Source organism: Ursus maritimus, unplaced genomic scaffold, assembly GCF_017311325.1.
Source record: "Ursus maritimus isolate PB19 unplaced genomic scaffold, ASM1731132v1 scaffold_3, whole genome shotgun sequence".
Taxonomy (NCBI): domain Eukaryota; kingdom Metazoa; phylum Chordata; class Mammalia; order Carnivora; family Ursidae; genus Ursus; species Ursus maritimus.
The window spans coordinates 32,131,154-32,148,737 of NW_024425563.1; the positions used below are offsets into that span (position 1 = coordinate 32,131,154).

Consider the following 17,584-nt stretch of genomic DNA (forward strand, 5'->3'; position numbering starts at 1 on the left):
AGCAGGTGTGAATCGTAGGCTTTCAAAGGTGGTAAGGACAAATGACCATTTTGGTTCAGATCACAAAAATACTCAAAGAACACTTATATTTGAGCATCAAGGATACAAACTGATTTTTTTAAAAAGTACCCCTATGCGAGAACATTTTAAAAACGGCAACGTTGAAAAGTGGTCGGGTTCTACAACAGACTGTTGGGTCTGTAGGTTCTCGTTAAAAGTTTTCTTCTCACAACGAATTTTCATAAAATAAAACCAAACTACAGTACTGAGTTCTATTCAATGAGTAGAATCTCTGAACTGGAACAACTTGTCCTGGCACATATATTTTGTTTCATTCATGCCTCCTGTCATTCTTTGTGGAAGCTGTTTCTGTGCATTTGGCCTAAGAGGACCAACAGTTTGGGGCTGAAAAAGATGGTACTTTTGAGCCAAAGACAAGCCCCCGACTGTATGGGTTCTAAGGACCTGCTGAGATGAGTCCCATCAGCAAAGAAAACCATTGTGGGGCATTCAGAAGATTTGGGTCCTTAGTAAATTAAATGTAAATCCATAGGTTTATTTGGGACACCAACACTTTAAAGGTTGGAAGACATAAGAAGACACACTGGTTGCTGCAATACACAAAAGTTTATTTTTGATTTTTTTTTCTTTTCTGAAGGCAAAATATAATAGAACTGAACATCAATGAATTTTGTACAACAAAAACAGCTTTTAATATGGAACAGACAGTCCATGAACAATTTAAAATCTCGGAATGGCTTCCCTTTTTCAAAGTCATGCTTTCTTGCGGTCCACGAGGAGTTGGCACGAAGAGATGGTGGCAGCCCACTGGGTGAGGTGAGTGGAAGGGCGGGTGGGCTTCCCTAGATCCGCGTCAGCTGGTGCCACAGGCTGGATGGGAGGATGCTTTCCACTTTCTCCATGACAAAGTTTAAGGGGGCAAACAAAGTGCTGAGGAACTGCGAAGAAACCAGAAAGGCACAGAGTCAGGAGAGATCCCTTTCAAGCCTATAAAACAAACCTCTCCAACCTATAAGTCTTGGCATTATCAAAGTCTCAAAGGCTACAATTTTATATTTATGTTATAGGAAACACAGGTTGTTGACCACACCTGCATTCCAGCCGCACCCCCCGCCCCAGCTGCGACAGCTAAGGGGAAGAAGTGTCTGCGGACTGCCCCTTTCACTCCTGACAGCTGGCCCACAGTTCCCAGGCCTTTGGATCTGTCTTCAGGATCTGCTGGCTGTACATGCAGATGACTAGTGCCATCAAAAGGGACCGACAGTTGGGTGACAAGTAGGCAGAAAAGCTAAAAAATTTTGGCATTTCAGACCACCTGCCTCCCTAGCTGGGTATAGAACTCATTTTAAGGGGAAAAGGCAATTTTAAAAAGTCAAGTTTGTTATATGGTTGTGAATTGCTTTGGGATCCTATTGTGTCCCAAACACCTCTATCGCCCATGCTCATTTCTGAACTACCTGCTTAGTGGAGTGCATCATGGGAGCCCGGGGGAGGACAGCAAACTGGCCAGTCCATGGATGACATGTCCTTGTTGAAGAAGGGCTGCTCTGAGGAGATCTTTGGGATCTCTTTCATTTGGTTTCTAAACTCCTTTTTGCTTTTCATGTAGAGAAAAATGCTCATTAACTGTGCCTTTTAAGAAAGCCAAGTACCTCGCCTGAGACTCAGGTAACATAATCTCAAATTTGCTCTGATTATGTTCTTGTGAAGAATTAGCTTTATTCCACAAATCATCCAGCATCTGGCGGAAGAGGTCCCCTAACGAAGCTCTGCATGAGAGGGAGGTGTTTGGGTGGTTTCCTTGCTCTCTGTCTGTACTGTTCAGAACCAAAGTATTAACTTGCTAGGGTTCAATACCTGGTTCTTACACTGTGGAGTCTCTTGTCCTAATCCCTTGTTCTCAGCAAAACACTGTCTACACCACCAAGGATTTCCCAGAGAAGTATAGTGTAGTATGTAAATACATATGCAGAGGGGGACATGGTTCTGAGGTCAAAGTAGTAGCATATTTAATGAAGTTAAAACAGGTTTCCCCATATGTTCTATGGATTTCAGATCTTCAAGGGTATGGTAGGCAAGTTTCAAAATTCGCTTGACCTCAGAATCTTTCCTTCTTTCTGGTTTTTAAGGACAAGTAGAACATTGGGGCGCCTGAGTGGCTCAGTCGGTTGAACATCTGCCTTCAGTTCAGGTCATGATCCTAGGGTCCTGGGATCGAGCCCCGCATCGGACTCCCTGCTCATTAGGGAGCCTGCTTCTCCCTTTCCCTCTGCCCCTCCCCCTGCTTGTGTGGGCACATGCTCTGTCAAATAAAAAAATTAAAATCTTAAAAAAAGAGAGAGAGAGAGAACCAGTAGAATACTAATTGTAAGGTCTGTGACACATTATAGCTGGACCATTAAGTGTGATATTAGAGTCAAGAAAACTCAAGATGGTATAAGATTTGGAATCCTTCCCCCATGTTGTGTCTTTTACATCAATTAAATATATTTACTCTGTAAGGCACCTAAGTGTTGGATGAAATATAAAGGAGTCTAGAACAAAACTCCCATTGTTAGGAAGCTCAAAGCCTGGGATCAAGGGGAAGGGATAGGTGGCCACTAAGACCTCCACACCGCAAAGTACTGATACCAGACAGACCATCATAGAATGGAAGATAGAAGCCCAAAGAAAGCACCAGGAGGGCTCAGAAAAGGGAGAGAATCCATTCTGTTGAAGGATCGAGAAAAACTTAAAATGAGGCAAGTGAAATAGAGCACAATGGATGGTTGGGGTAAGGATGGTAAGGAAAGAAATATAAGCAGGTGAGCCCTCCAGGCTCAATAAACAGCTGGAACAGAAATGGGAAAGTAACTGGTATGATCAGAAGGCAGTAAATAATTCAGCTTAGCTGGAATAGTTAAATAGTTCAAAAGTAACTAGAAGAATTCTAGTTCTGGGGAGGGCCCAGAATGCCAGGTTGGGTTTGGAGTTAAGAAATAGGCAGGTTAGTACTTGAGCAAACGTGGATGGCTCTTTCGTCAAGTGGGTGTTAGCTATGTGGCAATTTCTGGTAACCTTCTGAAATTGTCCTTTGTTGTGTGCACAGAACCACATGGGATGCTCACCCTATCGCCCAGGAATGAATAATTACTGCCCAAGCTGCCTATGAGAGAGTTTGTAAAATCCTAGTTATCAGAAGATTGTTTATTAAAATCCTAGTTATGAGATTTTGATTGTAATCAGAGACCACCAAGGCTCCATAAAACACAGCATTTGCCTATAATACTAGTTCTATAAAGAGGAGCTAGGTGCTGAAGTAGTCTGGATAAACCAGAGATTCCGACAGGGGTTGTCAGATGGGGCTCATTGAACAAGGCAATATTGCTGGTGAAGTTATTATACCCTAAAGACTTGACCTAGACCTAAAACAGATTTAGAACCATTGAAGTTGTGATGGAGCGGGTAAGGAACTACTGAAGTATTAGCCTGAGCCACTGCAGGTAGATGAAAGGCATTGCTCCAAGTCTGTATTCTGGGCATTTCCCTCACTGCACATGGGGACATCAGGGAGCCTCAGCTTGAGAAGCAGAATAAATGGAGAGGTCGTTACAAAGTTGGTTCAAAATAAGGCCTGTTTGTTTGCTTTGTTTGGGGCACTGACCTGACTTGCATAAAAAGAACAAAAAGTGAGGCTTCTGAAAATCAAGAGGGGAGTCTTCAGCCCTGTTTGATGTCTGCAGTTGCCCCTTCCCATACTGCCCAACAAGTCACAGTGGGCCCTGCTTCCTTGGACTTCACGTGCACTTCTCAGGAAGGTTCTACAAGAGAAGTAAGTCCTAACACCTCTAATATATGCAACGATGTACTGTTCTCCCTCACATGTAGAGTGTCCTGTCCTCGGGAGAATTAGGAAAAGAATCCCCAGGAACTTTTCCTAAAGATCCTAAGTCTCTCGCAGCACCCAAGTTGAGAAGTGCACCTTTTATTAGTAAGCTACATTCCTCCTTAGCACCTCTCCCTGCATCCTCTTCCTCATCTCTCACCCACAGGGACGAAGCAGACCACGCGAGGAGGCATCTGAAGCTGATAAGCCCTCTCATTTAGTAACCAGATAAAGGTTAGTGGCTTTCAGCAGGAGGTATAAAAAAAATGTTCGGTAGAGGTGCCTTGCTTAGGATGTTCATTTACACTTCTTTGAACGTTTGAAAATCAGTCAATGCTTTTTGGCCAGAGACTCAACCAATGCACAGAGAAACAGCAGTTTCACTTACAGACTTGGGAAATTTACTGCCTGAAAAGTGAAGTCAGAACGAGCAACACCAGGCAGCCCGGGAACAGCTCATCTATCTCAATGTCCACAACTTCTGTCCAGAGGGCAGAGACACACGGTCCAAGACGCACCGTGATTCAATCAGTGTCTTAGGGTGAGAAAAGGCAACTGGACTAATAAAAAAGAGAGAGTGACACTTCAATCGCCTGGTCCTCCTTTTCCTGAAACACCATTACTTAGAAGAAGGTCATGGCTCCCAACATGCTTCGTTACCATTCGAAATGCCTCTGCTTATCTGAATAAGTTCCAGGTGCCCTATTGCAATCAGACAATTGACATTTCACTGTAATCAATATCAGACTTCAAAGAGGTCAAGGCCTATAAGTGAAGACGAGAGTCAGAAGTCAGGGGGCTCAGTCTCCATGTAGGAGAGAGATCAGAGGAGGAAAGACAGAGCCCTTCAAAGCCGAGGGGGTCAGAATGCTGACCTTCCCACATTCTGTGAGGGGCTGGGTTTGGAACGATAACTTCTTTATATGAGCAACCTTATCTTGGTAACCAAACATTCTAGGAAGAGTTAGTCTTAAGTCATTGAGGTCGATTAGATTAGGCAGGGAAAGCCAGTTCTGCTCATTTTACTAGTTTCCAGTGGCTCACGCTTGGCTGTGGGCTTCCTCACTGGTTGCGTATCAACGTATAAACACACTGGAGAGTTCCCAAGCTGCACGCGGCCTGGGGGGTGGCAGTGCAATCTCTCTGCATCTCCTACAAGTCATTATCCCAGGGACATTATCTCCCCAGGCCGGAGAAAGTCATTTTCACCAGCTGCAAATGGCTGTGGGCAGCCTATGGGGTGGCGGTGATAACCTGCAGGGGGCTTCTCGAAAGGCCTGCACAGTGACAGGGGTGAAAACTTGGGGAAGACTCTGGGGACAGGGTGGGCAGGAGAGCAGGATGGGGCCTGTCTCCTTCAGGCCATCCATCTTCCTTCCCCACGAAGGCTCTCTAGACATTTTGAAAACTGTTAAACCTCCAGGAAGGGCAAGATGAATGCGATCTTCCAGACAGAGGTTTAAAAGCAAATTTATCTAAACTATATTTCGAAATTAGGAGTAGCTGACCAAACAACCACACCCTGGCAGAGTATAAGCTATGAGGGCCATAAGGCAAATTGGTATTTTATTCAATCATCTGATCTAGACTCAAAACCAAAGCCATGGAAACTTTAAGTGATCCATAATGAACACATCTCTCTGAAATCCTGGAGGCAGTGGAGCCTTTTCTAGAAAAGACCCAATCGTATCCTCCATTCCTCTCAAGCCCCTCCGTGGTTAAAGCAGTTGCGGGCAGTTCGTCATTCCATTCAATGTGGCAGTCCCAGCCCTAGCGGCACACCTGAATCGCCTGAAAACTCAGATGCCCATGCTGTACCCCAGGCCTCTGAAGCCAGCACCCCCAAGGGGGAAAGGGGGACAGCCACTTGTCACTCGGAAGCCCCCCTAGAGGATTCCAAGGTGCAGCCAGGGGGAAGCCTCCGAAGCCTGGAAAGCGACCACCTCAACAGCTCTGGCAGCACACCGCGTCCTGGCAAGCGGCTGCTCACATGCTTAGCTTGCTCTGGACCAGCGTTCTCAGAAGCAAATATAGTCCTCAACCGCCATCCTCAGAAACTGCTGGAATCCTTGTTAAACACACAGATTTCTGGGTGCTAACACTCAAGATTCTGAATTTCTGGTGGTGGGGCCAAATGAATTTTATGTACAGTAAAGGTCTGTTCTGATCCGAAACTCCCACCAAGTGCTATCTGCTTGTTTAATGAAGAATACTGGGGAAATGACATATGGGGACAAAAGTGCTTTTAAAAAATGTTTAAGAGAGGGACATTTAAAGGAGGAAGAATAATTGTCTAATGTAAATATATTCCCGTTTTAAATTTTACTAAGTTAAACTCCAATCTATTCAGAATTTTGGCAACTATTTTTACTCAGAGTTTGGCTTGGGGGTATAATAATGAATAGTAGAGGTCCATAAACTAGGGAGCATCCAACATGGGGGATCCTGGGTTTAAAAATCATGGTATATACAGAAGACTTAGGGAAATTTGAGATGTTCTACTCAATTAGAGGTTAGAGGTGGCCATGAATATATTAGCTGTCATAAGAATTTGCAAGAAGGAGGAGACTTGTTGAGTATAGTTTTGAAGGACAGAACAGGAACAACAGGTGCATATTAGAGGGAGGTGGATTATATCATGTAAAGAACACTTCTGAGTGATCCAACAATGAAATGGGCTTTGATGTTAAGTAGGTGAGTTCCCCATCACTGAACTACTCAAGAAGAGTCTAGATAACCTCCATCACGTTACTGTTGAAGGCAATTTGTTTAAGGTCCCTTTCAACTCTAACAGTCCATGATTAAAATTACAAAAGAGGAGAAATGCTAAACTGTATCTGATTTTTACATTGATTCCTTCTGCAGAAACCACTACCATTTATTTATTTAATAATCATTTATTGAAAACCTACTATGTGCAAGGCACTGTGCAAAGCTTTGGGGATACAGAGGTAAGGAAGACACAGTCCTGCTCTCAAGGAGCTCACATTCTAAAAGGGGGACAGACAAGTTTTCAACAATTATAATATGGTACAATAAATGTGATAATATAGGTATTCATGGAATACTGTGGGGTTACAGAGGAGAGACCTCTAACTCAGCTTAGGAGAAACTCAGAAAGAAAGTTGAGTATAAAAGAATGAAGAGGAGTTAGTAGAGTGGACAGGATGGGGTGGTGATGGGGAAGGGCATTCCATGCAGAAAAAACAGCACGTGCAAAGGCACTGGGGTGTACAAGAGCCTGTGCATCTGAGAGTGATGAGTAATTCACTATGGCCTAAGAGCAGTGTCTGTGCAAGAGGTGGGAGAGATGAGGCTGAAGAGGCAAGCAAGGCCAGATCGTAAAGGGCCTCGCATACCAGGCTAAAAGCTGAGACTTTATCCCGAAGTCGGTGGGAAACCTCTGGAGAAATTCAAGCAGGGAAGTGACATGCTCAGACTTGCAATTTGGAAAGATCATTCTTGTGTCAGTATGAGAGAAAGCCTGGCAGGGGATGAACCTGGATGCAAGGAGACCAGTTAAGACTCTTGCAGAGGAGTCCAAGCAAGAAAAAACAAGACCTAAACTAAGAAAGAGAGAGGCCATGGGGAGAGAAGGACGGTAAGAAGAGGAGAATTACATTTACTGAACACCTAGTGGCTTAGGTTAGACCCGACACACTGTGGAGGCCAAGACAGGTAGGATGTGGGGAGTGAGAGAGAGTTCGGAAGGGCTGCTGAGTTTCTGGCTTGAGTAACCGGGCAGACGGCAGTGCCATGGGCGGAGGTCAGGAATACAGGAGGGGTGGTTTTGGTGGTGGGGGAAGGAGGGTGATGAGTTCAGTTTTGGAAATGTTGAGATTGAGGTGCCGGTGGGATTTCCAGTTCATCTTCAACACGCATGAAAATACTCTGGCAATTCCAGTCCCTGAGCTCTGCCGAGCAGAAAATGTCAATCATCTGGAAAGGGATTAAATCAACCCAGCCAAGTTAGAAATCATCCTTTCTGACTCCACTCGCCTTGAAATCAGAATGGAGTTCCAGGGAAACAACGGACACTCTTTTCCTTATTCCTTCTGTTTGAAGCCCATCTGTGACAAAATCAGTAAACTTACCCTCCCCTGCACGTGCAGGTGAAAACGGTCGGTTTTCAACAAGGAAGCAGTGGTCCTTGCGTGTCAAGTGTCAGTGCAGACGGCTTCTCTTATTACAGCTCCTCTCCTCAACCCTCCTTAAAGACTCTCACCGGGTTTCCACATTCTAAATGTCGTGTCTGCATACTTCTTAATACAAGTTCTTAATGTACTTCTTTAACTACAAGCCCTTCACACCCTCTCAGCTCATTCCCCAAACAAGCTAAAAGTTTGAAGCCATTAAAATACTTTCTATTTAAAGTCTTTGAAAATGTAAATCTCATCTTTATTAAAGGAAAGACCCACAATATCTAAAGATTAGAAATAATGTCATTCAGCTTACAAAAAAATGGAATAATTTCCCACACATTTTTCATTTGCTAGGATTCCCTTAATTATTTATTTAATCCTTTCAGACTTCATGCTTTTTTGAAATCTGGGGATTGTTTGTTTGTTTGTTTGTTTGTTTGTTTTTGGTGAAATGAGGCAAGGCATGCATTAACGAACAACCTACTTTCTCATTGGCCTTCAACTTTTTGATTCTGCCGATGAAAATGAAAATTAAACAGCGAGCAAATGATAGATACAGGCATATCCTTTTCTACACGACACTCCTTTCTTTCTCTCACACTGCTTTCCTTGGCTTCCCTTGCCCCTGGCCTCAGGCTCCCTCTTGGCAAATACTCACAGCTTTTGCGAAGACCCCCATAAGCTCCGGGAACTGATGTGTCAGGAGGGCCAGCATGGCTGTGAAGGAACACAATCCGGCAGTAAAGAGAATGAAGAAAGGAAGCTCCTTCTTTGGGTAAACTGAGACTTCATGGAAAGCTGTGGAGAAGATCCAGAGGGAAACATGAGTGTCAGAGTGAAATGCGTCCTCAGGGCATTTCTGTCTGTGGGACGGACTCTTCCGGGCTGTGGCTGAAGCCTCTTGGAAGCGCAAAGGGCAGGGCACCTGAATGGGCCAGTGCCACCATGTGAGCCGGCCTCTGGCCTGCCTATCTGCTTCTGCCGAGCCCACAGTCAACCTTCAGTGCTCTACATGGGAGGCACAATAGGGGTGATTTGAGGATTTTGCACATTTGTGGGGGAACAGTAACATCAGCTCTGCCTAATACATAGTACTGCTTTCTCAAAAGGAAACACAAAACAAAACCTTATTCACATTATAAAATACGTGTTCGTTGGACAAAACCCGGAAAATCCAGAATTAAATATACTGGGGGGAAAAGTCCTTTCTCTAGATTTTGACCTTCCTGTAATTTTTTAATCATTATAATGAGGCGTTATTAGCTTATCTTGTATTTTTTCCTGGCCCACCCCAAGTATGTCAGTGCAGGGAGCCACCCTGATAGACATTCTGCAAGGACCTCACATGCTGGCCAATGCAATCTGCAAAGGTTGGAGATCAAGGCCGTGGGGGTCATCTGGCACCATTGTAGGAGACTCCTGATGATAAGTATACTTCCAACAATCACCAAAAAAAGAAATCACTGGTGCTCTTTGAGCACCTTTCATAACTTTCAAGTTTCAAATGATTGGTTTGGGGAAACCAAAAGGCAAGTGGCACCAACACCAAGAGAGCGGACTCCCTGCTTTCTGCTCACGGGATGGCGGTGAGCCCCCAGGGAGGTGGGGTGCTGACCAGGGGAGCTGGGGCTGGCCCGTGAGGAGAGACCGGCCCCAGCGGCAGGGGCCCTGGCTGCGAGGGCTATGAAACTGCCTGTGAGCAGTACTGTCTCTTGAACCAAAAGGGTCCAAGTGCTCCATTTTCTTCAGGAAATCCAAGATCTAAAGGCCTTTCCTCCACCGTTCAGTTCCCATTACTTAGAGCCCTAAACAATGATCCACTTGGCCTGAGACTGAGGGCGGAGGGAGCAGGGAAGGACAAAGCAGAGACAAGCTTGCACACCTGAATCCGGTGGCTACCTGCTAGGATTCAAAGGAAGGGTGGAAGCACACTCAGGCCCTAATGTCCAACGAGGGGGCTCTGAACGTGCAAAATGCGGGGAGCATTCCAAACAGTCAGCCCTATTTGTATCCACACCATCCTCGCTGTCAACGCCCAACCCCCGAAAGATTTTGAGGGGAGATCAGATTCTGGACCACTGCATTCAATTAAATAAATGAGAGTCATAATTTTCAATTTCAGGTTTATAAAGATTATTCCTATAAAGTTTCTTTTAAGAGCTGTAATCTTGTTCTAAGAGTGAATCTATTCCCATGGAAACTTAATTGGAATCAATTAAAACATCTTAAAACTGTGCTTTTCAGAAAATTGCCTTTCTTACCAGAAACAGAAATCTTAACAAGGATCTCCCTGAAGGGGGAGTCCAAAGGTAAAGTGTGGGCCCATAATAGGAATTTCTGAAATCAAATCTAATGTAGTGTGAGGCACCAGACCCTTTTTCACAATAAAACTCACGCAAGGAGCAACACATCACTGAGCTCTCCCAGACCCTTAAGTAACAAACAGGACATGGCCGGCTAGCAGACAGACAAGGGAGCTGCCTCCTGCTGCTTCAATCTGAGACAGCAATTCGTGCTGCACCCAGACTCCACTACGCCAGAGATTTAAGACAGGCTCAAAAAAGTTGGCACTGAACGATTTACTATGCACCCAGGGCTCCAGACGTACCCTATTCCTCGGGGCTATGAGATAGGATGTAACTGGGGCCAGTCAAAGGGAGGAGGTGTCAGGAGAGAGGACAAGAAAGAAAGAATAGCCAAAATTTGGAGCTTATTATCTGAGAGAGAAAAATATGTTCTAAGTCAGGGCCACATGAAGAGCCTGAACATGATTCCTGCATAAAGTACGATTTGATAATAGCTATTTAGCAGGACTTGTCAAAACAATGTCGTATTAAGTAAACTGAATCATATTTTCCACACGTGGCATGGGCTATCAGACCGCTAGCTCGTAAGGTTCTCGAGGGCAGGGCTCCCCTCTTTCCGCTGCATACAGTGCTGAGGCTGCACGTGTGCTGTGCACATGCCACACTGGCTCACGACGTGCAACCCACGAGATGCTCACGGGAAATCCCTCTGGCCAAGAGCATTGCATCACCGCAGAGAGCACGCCCGCCCAGCCCACAGCTCTGCCTCTGGCAGTGATGCCAGCATCCTGGCGCCGCCCTCCCATCCGTGACTCATCTGCAGCACCCTCTGAAGTCAGCGCTTCCGCTTCACACTCCAGTCTGTGTGGACCGCATCTGACCAGCTGGGTGACGCAGGAAGAACCACGCACGGTGGGCCAGCCCACAAACAGCCACTCCAAACTAGTGGTCTGTGCGCTCAGGCCAACCAGCACATGATGCCTCTTCATCTCAACATCAGTGCTTGGAGGTCTTTCCCTTTGATGAAGCTGCAGAGACTTGGAGGAGCAGGACGCCAGACCCACTCACAGAACTCACTTTAATGCACAGGCTATCAAATAAGGACAGGGTTTGGGAGAAGAGTAATAAAAGACAAGGAACATTATGAACATTTATCATTCCCACCTCTTCCCATCCCCACACTCAGGCACAAAGAGAGGAACACAGAGGGGAGACTTACATGGAAGCAGCTCTCGATCTGCTGTTTCTGTACAGATTGGGTAAGGATAAAATAGATGCCCCTTTTCCAAGGGGTAAGGGATCATCCGAAAAGCTGAAAATGAGAGACAATATGTTAGAGGTTCAATATTTGTCTCATAACTTCTCAATTTCAAAAAGGGGCTTTTGAGCATTTTTATAATGGTAAACAGTTCAACAAGTAATTCCCCGAAAGGATGCAAGAGTTACCCAAACTCTGAGTTATGTGCCAGATAAACTGTCAGAGATGCATTATGATGTATGACTCACACATTAATCTCACACTATATATTCTGGGCAAACCTCACAAAACTGGGTGGGGATGGGGTGCAGAGGAGTAGGGAAGCCATCAGTTCAATGCCCAGGATTTCCTCATCTATAAAGTATTATGAAAATGTCATGAGCACTAATTCAATATAGCTCAACTGATGGTAATAACACAAACCTGGAATGAAATGCTTCCCCAAGAAGCAAATGTGGATTGACTTGCTGGAGCTTGTTACAGATGTACAAATATGAACGGCATTCTACCATGTCTAGTTAAAAAATACGTCTAGGTGGATGAGAATTCCAAACAAGATGGACAAAAACAAAATCTAAAAATGCATGACTCGGGAAGTATTTCTAAACTTTATATGAAACTTTTCAATCTTCAATATCATGTGGGGGGAAAATGGATCTGGAGAGATTGATTATCTGTGTTTTGATGATGTCAGGCCACCTAAATTCTGCTTTTGCGGCTTTAGTTAACATTAGGTCTCACACTGAATTATGGTTTTCCAATCAATCCATCCCTCTCCATTATCACGTGTGCTACTCCCCCTGTTACGATGTCATGAGCATGTTAGTCTCACTGTCGCTAGGAACACAGTGCTCACGGAGTAATTTTTCTTCAACAGATGTCCTGTAACTACAGCACGCTGTGGGTATAAACTATAAAACCTGGACCCTACACTGGCAATGTCAGGTAACAATCCTTGCCTTCATGTGTGTCAAAGAGGGGTGGGGGGCCACACAACAATCTCTTTTTAGTCTTAAATGCTGTATTTCAAGGAATCAGAGCTACATCCTCAGCTGGGTAATTACCTATGCCTTCTCAAAATGCCGTCAATGTACATATTTATCTTTTGCATACTTATTTCAAACAGGAATCAGAAACAAAGAATGTTCTCCCTCACAAGAAATGACAAGGTTCCATTGTAACCAGCATCAGTGCACATATGGTATTTATTCTGGTGTCTGAATATTATTTAAAAGTAAAAACATTATGTATGTGATTCCAGCATGTGGAATGCAGTCCATCTACACCACAGTGGTATCGCTCTGAGGTTACAGCACATCGCCATGGAGAATATAAATCACTGTAAACGTGGGATTAGAGCAGAGCCAGTTTGCTGGCAGTTTGCTGAGGTAAAAATGTTATCAATTTTCCTCTTGTAACAGAAACCTCTTAAACAGAGATTAAAACATTAAAAACACCCCAGACTTTAACTCTTCTTAAAATGAAAGGCTCATCCTAGCTCAATCAGACTTTTCTTTCATGCAAACAAAGACGACTTCTGCCCGCTAAGACAAGAGCAAGGGGTGCTCTTGGCACAGGTTGTTAACTCACAAAGATCACTGAAGGAACCAGTATCTTCTATAGGTTTGCAAGACAAGGAACAAATGTTACATAACAAAACAAAAACAAAAAACCCAAAACCCCTTTCAGTGCCTTTATAGGATACACTAAAATCTCTTCTGGGAAGTAGTGTGTTTAAATTTAAACTGCAATATGGCAGGATTTTAATACCATTTCCCATAAACGAAGACTGCTATGAAACCATCCCAAAAATGTGGGAAAACCTATGTGGAAGTTTGTGTGTGTGTGTGTGTGTGTGTGTGTGTGTGTGTGTGTGTGTGTGTTTAACCCAGATTCTCTATGTGCAACAGGGCTGGTGTAATTAAGAATCTGTTCAGGGGGTCCCTGGGTGGCTCAGTCAGTTAACTGTCTGCCTTCGGCTCAGGTCACGATCCCAGGGTCCTGAGATCCAGCCCCCCGTTGGGCTTCCTGTCCCGGGAGCCTGCTTCTCCCTCTCCCTCTGCCTGCTGCTCCCCCTGCTTGTGCTCTCTCTCTGCCTGTCAAATAAATAAATAAACTCTTTAATTAAAAAAAAAAAAAAAGAATCTGTTCTGGTTCACATGATCTAAATAAACCCTCAGTTTTCAAAGTGGCTATAAATTTGAATGCTAAATTTTATTCAAAATTGAAGTCGGTTTGCACTTCAGGGAGCAATTTTTTAAATGAAATATAGGAGTGCAAGATCTTGAGAATGTTCAACCATAGAAATCAAATGGTTGGTTGGTGTCTTTTCAGTCAGATGCCAAATCTTTCTTGCAGCAGTATTTGGGATGCATACAGAATTCCGTGCATCAAGTTAGTCGTTTTCTTCTAATCAGTTCTGGCCTTTTTGGAGAGGGTGGAGACAGAGATTATATACAACTTACACACACACACACACACACACACACACACACACACACACACTTCCTGCACTGTCCTCCCCCGGCCCCCCATGGCAACCTCCATGAGTGTAAAGATGCTTACGGGGCTCTTAAAATCTCTCTCATGTCAGTTGTCACTTACATTGAGTTCATAAAGTAAGATTAAGCTTTTTGGCTTCACTAAACAAAAGCAAATACAATTCCTGTTTGCAATTCTATCCTTTACCCACCCTGCTATGCAGGGTCCAGTGGAGTGGGAGATAAGCGGCGGAGGGCTGGAGAGAGCAGGAAGAGGCACTGCAGAAGTCTTGCCAGCTTCACCTCCCACCTCCTGATCCCTTTCGCCCAAAAGACATGTAACTGCTCCAGAAGAACCTCACTTTAGCTGAACGTCCAGAAATTTTGCAAGCACAAGTAGTAACACACGGATTTGACGGTGCAAATGAGAATGGAAAAAAGGGCATCTGTTTTATGAATTTTATCTGTTTCATGAAGGACTATAGACCTCCTAAAAATCTTTGTCTGAAAAAACATACATTTCAGAGGTATTAAAAATATACATGTATTTGGTTAAAAACAAAAAAGCCTGGCTGCTCTGAGTTAATACATGGGACACAAATGGCGTTTCTGCATTGTCTTCTGTGTGCTGTCACCTCCCTTCCTGGACTTCTGTTGTGCTGGTGAGGAAGGGGCAAAACGAAACTGGGAGTCAGTTAATGACCACATAGGGCCCCCACAGTAAAGTCTGAGGCATTACACTGCCATCTTCTCTCCCTGACCAGAAGCGTTTTCTAGGCTCCACACCTATCAGTGCTGGGCTCACCAGAGACCTTACACTAACACTGGAGGAAAAATCAAGAGAATCAAAGAAGAGATAGAAGGATGGATACACGAACAAACTAATTCCCGATTTTCCCAATGATTTCTAATGACCTCTCGGCCTACCCACTCTATACACAAGGATAGAAGATAATATCTGATATTTTGTCTATGTTGCCTTTTCAAAGAGGATCTCAGAGAACTTTATTATATAGACAGATTACTTGTAACAGCAAGAAGTGCATTTGAATCCCAGCTCTACCTCACCAAAATGCGAGTGCCTTCCTCATGCACCAAGGATAGAAAAGTGAGCCACACATTGTCCCTGCGTTGATGGAGCTCACGGCCTACAGCAGGAAACAGATGATCCAATAATCGTGAAAATCAGTGTGAAAGATCTCCCTGCGATGGCGCCTCTGTGCTGTGTACAGCTAATGGAGGAGCTAACAATGAGCTGAACTTGACCACGCTAAAAACTATATGACTGGATGGGTCATTAGTCTGCGTCTAGTCTCTTTGTCTGTAAAAATGAGAATACTACAGACCCTGAGAAGCTTAAACGGAGTAAGTATGGCAAATGTAAAGGTATCTAAACATGGCGCCTGATGGCTCAATGAAAGTTAGTTTTCTCTTGATAGTCCTCTTCTACTAAACCCACAGTTCCTACTTTGTTGATCAGGTCATACTCTTGCTTCTAAGTAAAAATGCTGCTTGTTTACAAACAGCTTAGAAGTGCAAACGATAGAACAGAAAATTGTCATCAAAACACAGATTTTACATTTTCACCTTTGACTGTAGAGTAGGTAACTGGCCATAAAGGCTATTTTTCCTTCGTGAGGCATTTGAGCACAATAATAAATTCTAAAGTCAAAAGCCCGGGTACTGATCCACATTTTTTCACTATCTAGTTCTGTGGTCTTGAGAAAATCACTTTCCCTTGGTTCAATGATGTACCATTCAAGTTCTGAAGAGCAATTCTAGAGTTTTATAGCAGATTCACTAATTTGTTGACGACCCTCAACACTCTAACACTCTGTTCCTACCTCCACGACAGTACTGCTTGTACGCATACTACACATTATATAGGTGTGTGTGTTAATATATGCATATGTGAGGATATATGAGCAGATGTGCGTGTGTATATGCACACAAATATTAATGTTACTCTCAAAGCATTTCAGAGTCCTAGTCATCCTTGTATCGCCAACACAATGCTTGGCACAAAGGACCCAATACGTGTTCACTGAATAGAGGAATACGTGAATTAATGCACAATCAGGAAGAGACAGAGTTTTCCTTTTAAAAACTCAAATGGATCCAAATTATGGTCAGTCACCACGGCAGAATAAATGAAAAGAACAAGCTGGTTCTATTGGGCAGTAGGTGGGGAGGCACTGCACGATACCTAGAGACTGCTTGTAGTGTAAGTTAGCTATGACCAGGAACTTTAGCAGACCATTGATTTCTCCCAAATTATAAAATTTAGAATTAGATCTATGGGGTGAAGTGTGGGGGAATCTCTCTTTATCAGTCCAAAAGGTGCCAGCCCTTCGGAGGAAAGGTCTGGTTAGTGGAAATGCCCCAGAGACCACATCTTACAGCAAGGAACATTTACCATCAGGTTCAAAGAGAATAAATTAGAATCAGAATTTCATCCTATGCTTCAACAATGGGCCATTTTCTCCTCTCAAAGGAAATACTCTGCCTTAGTCCCCCTAAAAAACACCACCTTCAAATCTTATACATTATTTAGTGAATTCTTTGGGGAAAAAAATCTCCAAAAAGAAAATAAAGAGTCTTACTTGGTCAAGTGGGAAAAAATAGAAACAAAGAAAGGCTAAGTGATTTACCCCATGGTACTTGTCTTCTGATATACAGAACTAGAAAATTAAATCTTAAAGTTCACAGCTGAGGTCAGCAGACTACCCTGCTTTATAAAATAAATACAGCCAAAATGAGCCTTGAAAAGATCGAGGTAGGAGGGAGACGAGGCCACATCAGTATTTAATAGCAGTAAAACAGAAGATGTGCCACTTAAAATAGAGCCCCATAAGGTGCAGCATTGTTGTAAATAGACCCAGTACAAATGAGATTGCTCATTTATATAGGTTTTGTATATTCAACTCATACTTGCAGCAATGTGCGTGTTTGTGTGTGTGTGAGGATAACCAGAACCTACAGTGTTTAAAATACGTGTAATTCAGATAAGGTGGCAGCTGTATAATGAACTAAGAAATGTATTCTTAAATCCTGTAAATTAAAACTTTTCCCCTTTCTTGATTATCTTGACTTTGAGGAACATATTGTGCAATTTCAGGGGCTGGGACAGTGATGAATCAAACATTTTAGAAACCTTTGAAATGCTGATGTATTTGTGGTTGAGGACTCAGGTTTTTTTTTTTTTTAACCACCATATGTTTCAAACCCAAACAATCTCTGCCATGCATCAGCTGGACTTTGGGGTTTTATCAAAAATGTGAGTTATTTCAGCCTGATTGGTGGGAAACTCACTTAATTCCACAAGATGACTAATGCTCCAACATAATAAACTCATTAAAAAGCAAAGAAAAATATATCTATCCCCACTCCTAAACCAATACTTTTGACAGAATGTTTTTTAATCTCCAAAAGATCAATTAACTATAAGAATACTCATTTTTAACATGGGAACTGGTGAGATTAGGTATTGTTACCTTCCTCCCTGAATCTCC

The 17,584-nt window shown here is 43.5% G+C and overlaps 1 protein-coding gene across 11 annotated transcripts in view; it reads right to left on the reverse strand.

Moving 5' to 3' along the window:
* Positions 1–608: 608 nt before the first annotated feature.
* ST7 (suppression of tumorigenicity 7) overlaps positions 609–17,584 on the reverse strand; it is a 231,959-nt gene continuing 214,983 nt past the window's right edge. For 3 of the 11 annotated variants that reach the window (XM_040644074.1, XM_008705786.2, XM_008705789.2), the window contains exons 14-16: positions 11,554–11,646; positions 8,687–8,826; positions 6,764–7,825 (exon numbers count right to left, since the gene is read on the reverse strand). In XM_040644074.1, the coding sequence (XP_040500008.1) occupies positions 7,706–7,825; positions 8,687–8,826; positions 11,554–11,646 (353 nt within the window). In that variant the 3' untranslated portion in view covers positions 6,764–7,705. Of the gene's footprint in view, positions 960–6,763; positions 7,826–8,686; positions 8,827–11,553; positions 11,647–17,584 lie in introns of those variants that run through there. The other 8 variants (XM_040644075.1, XM_040644077.1, XM_040644078.1 and 5 more) reach the window with 6 other exon arrangements.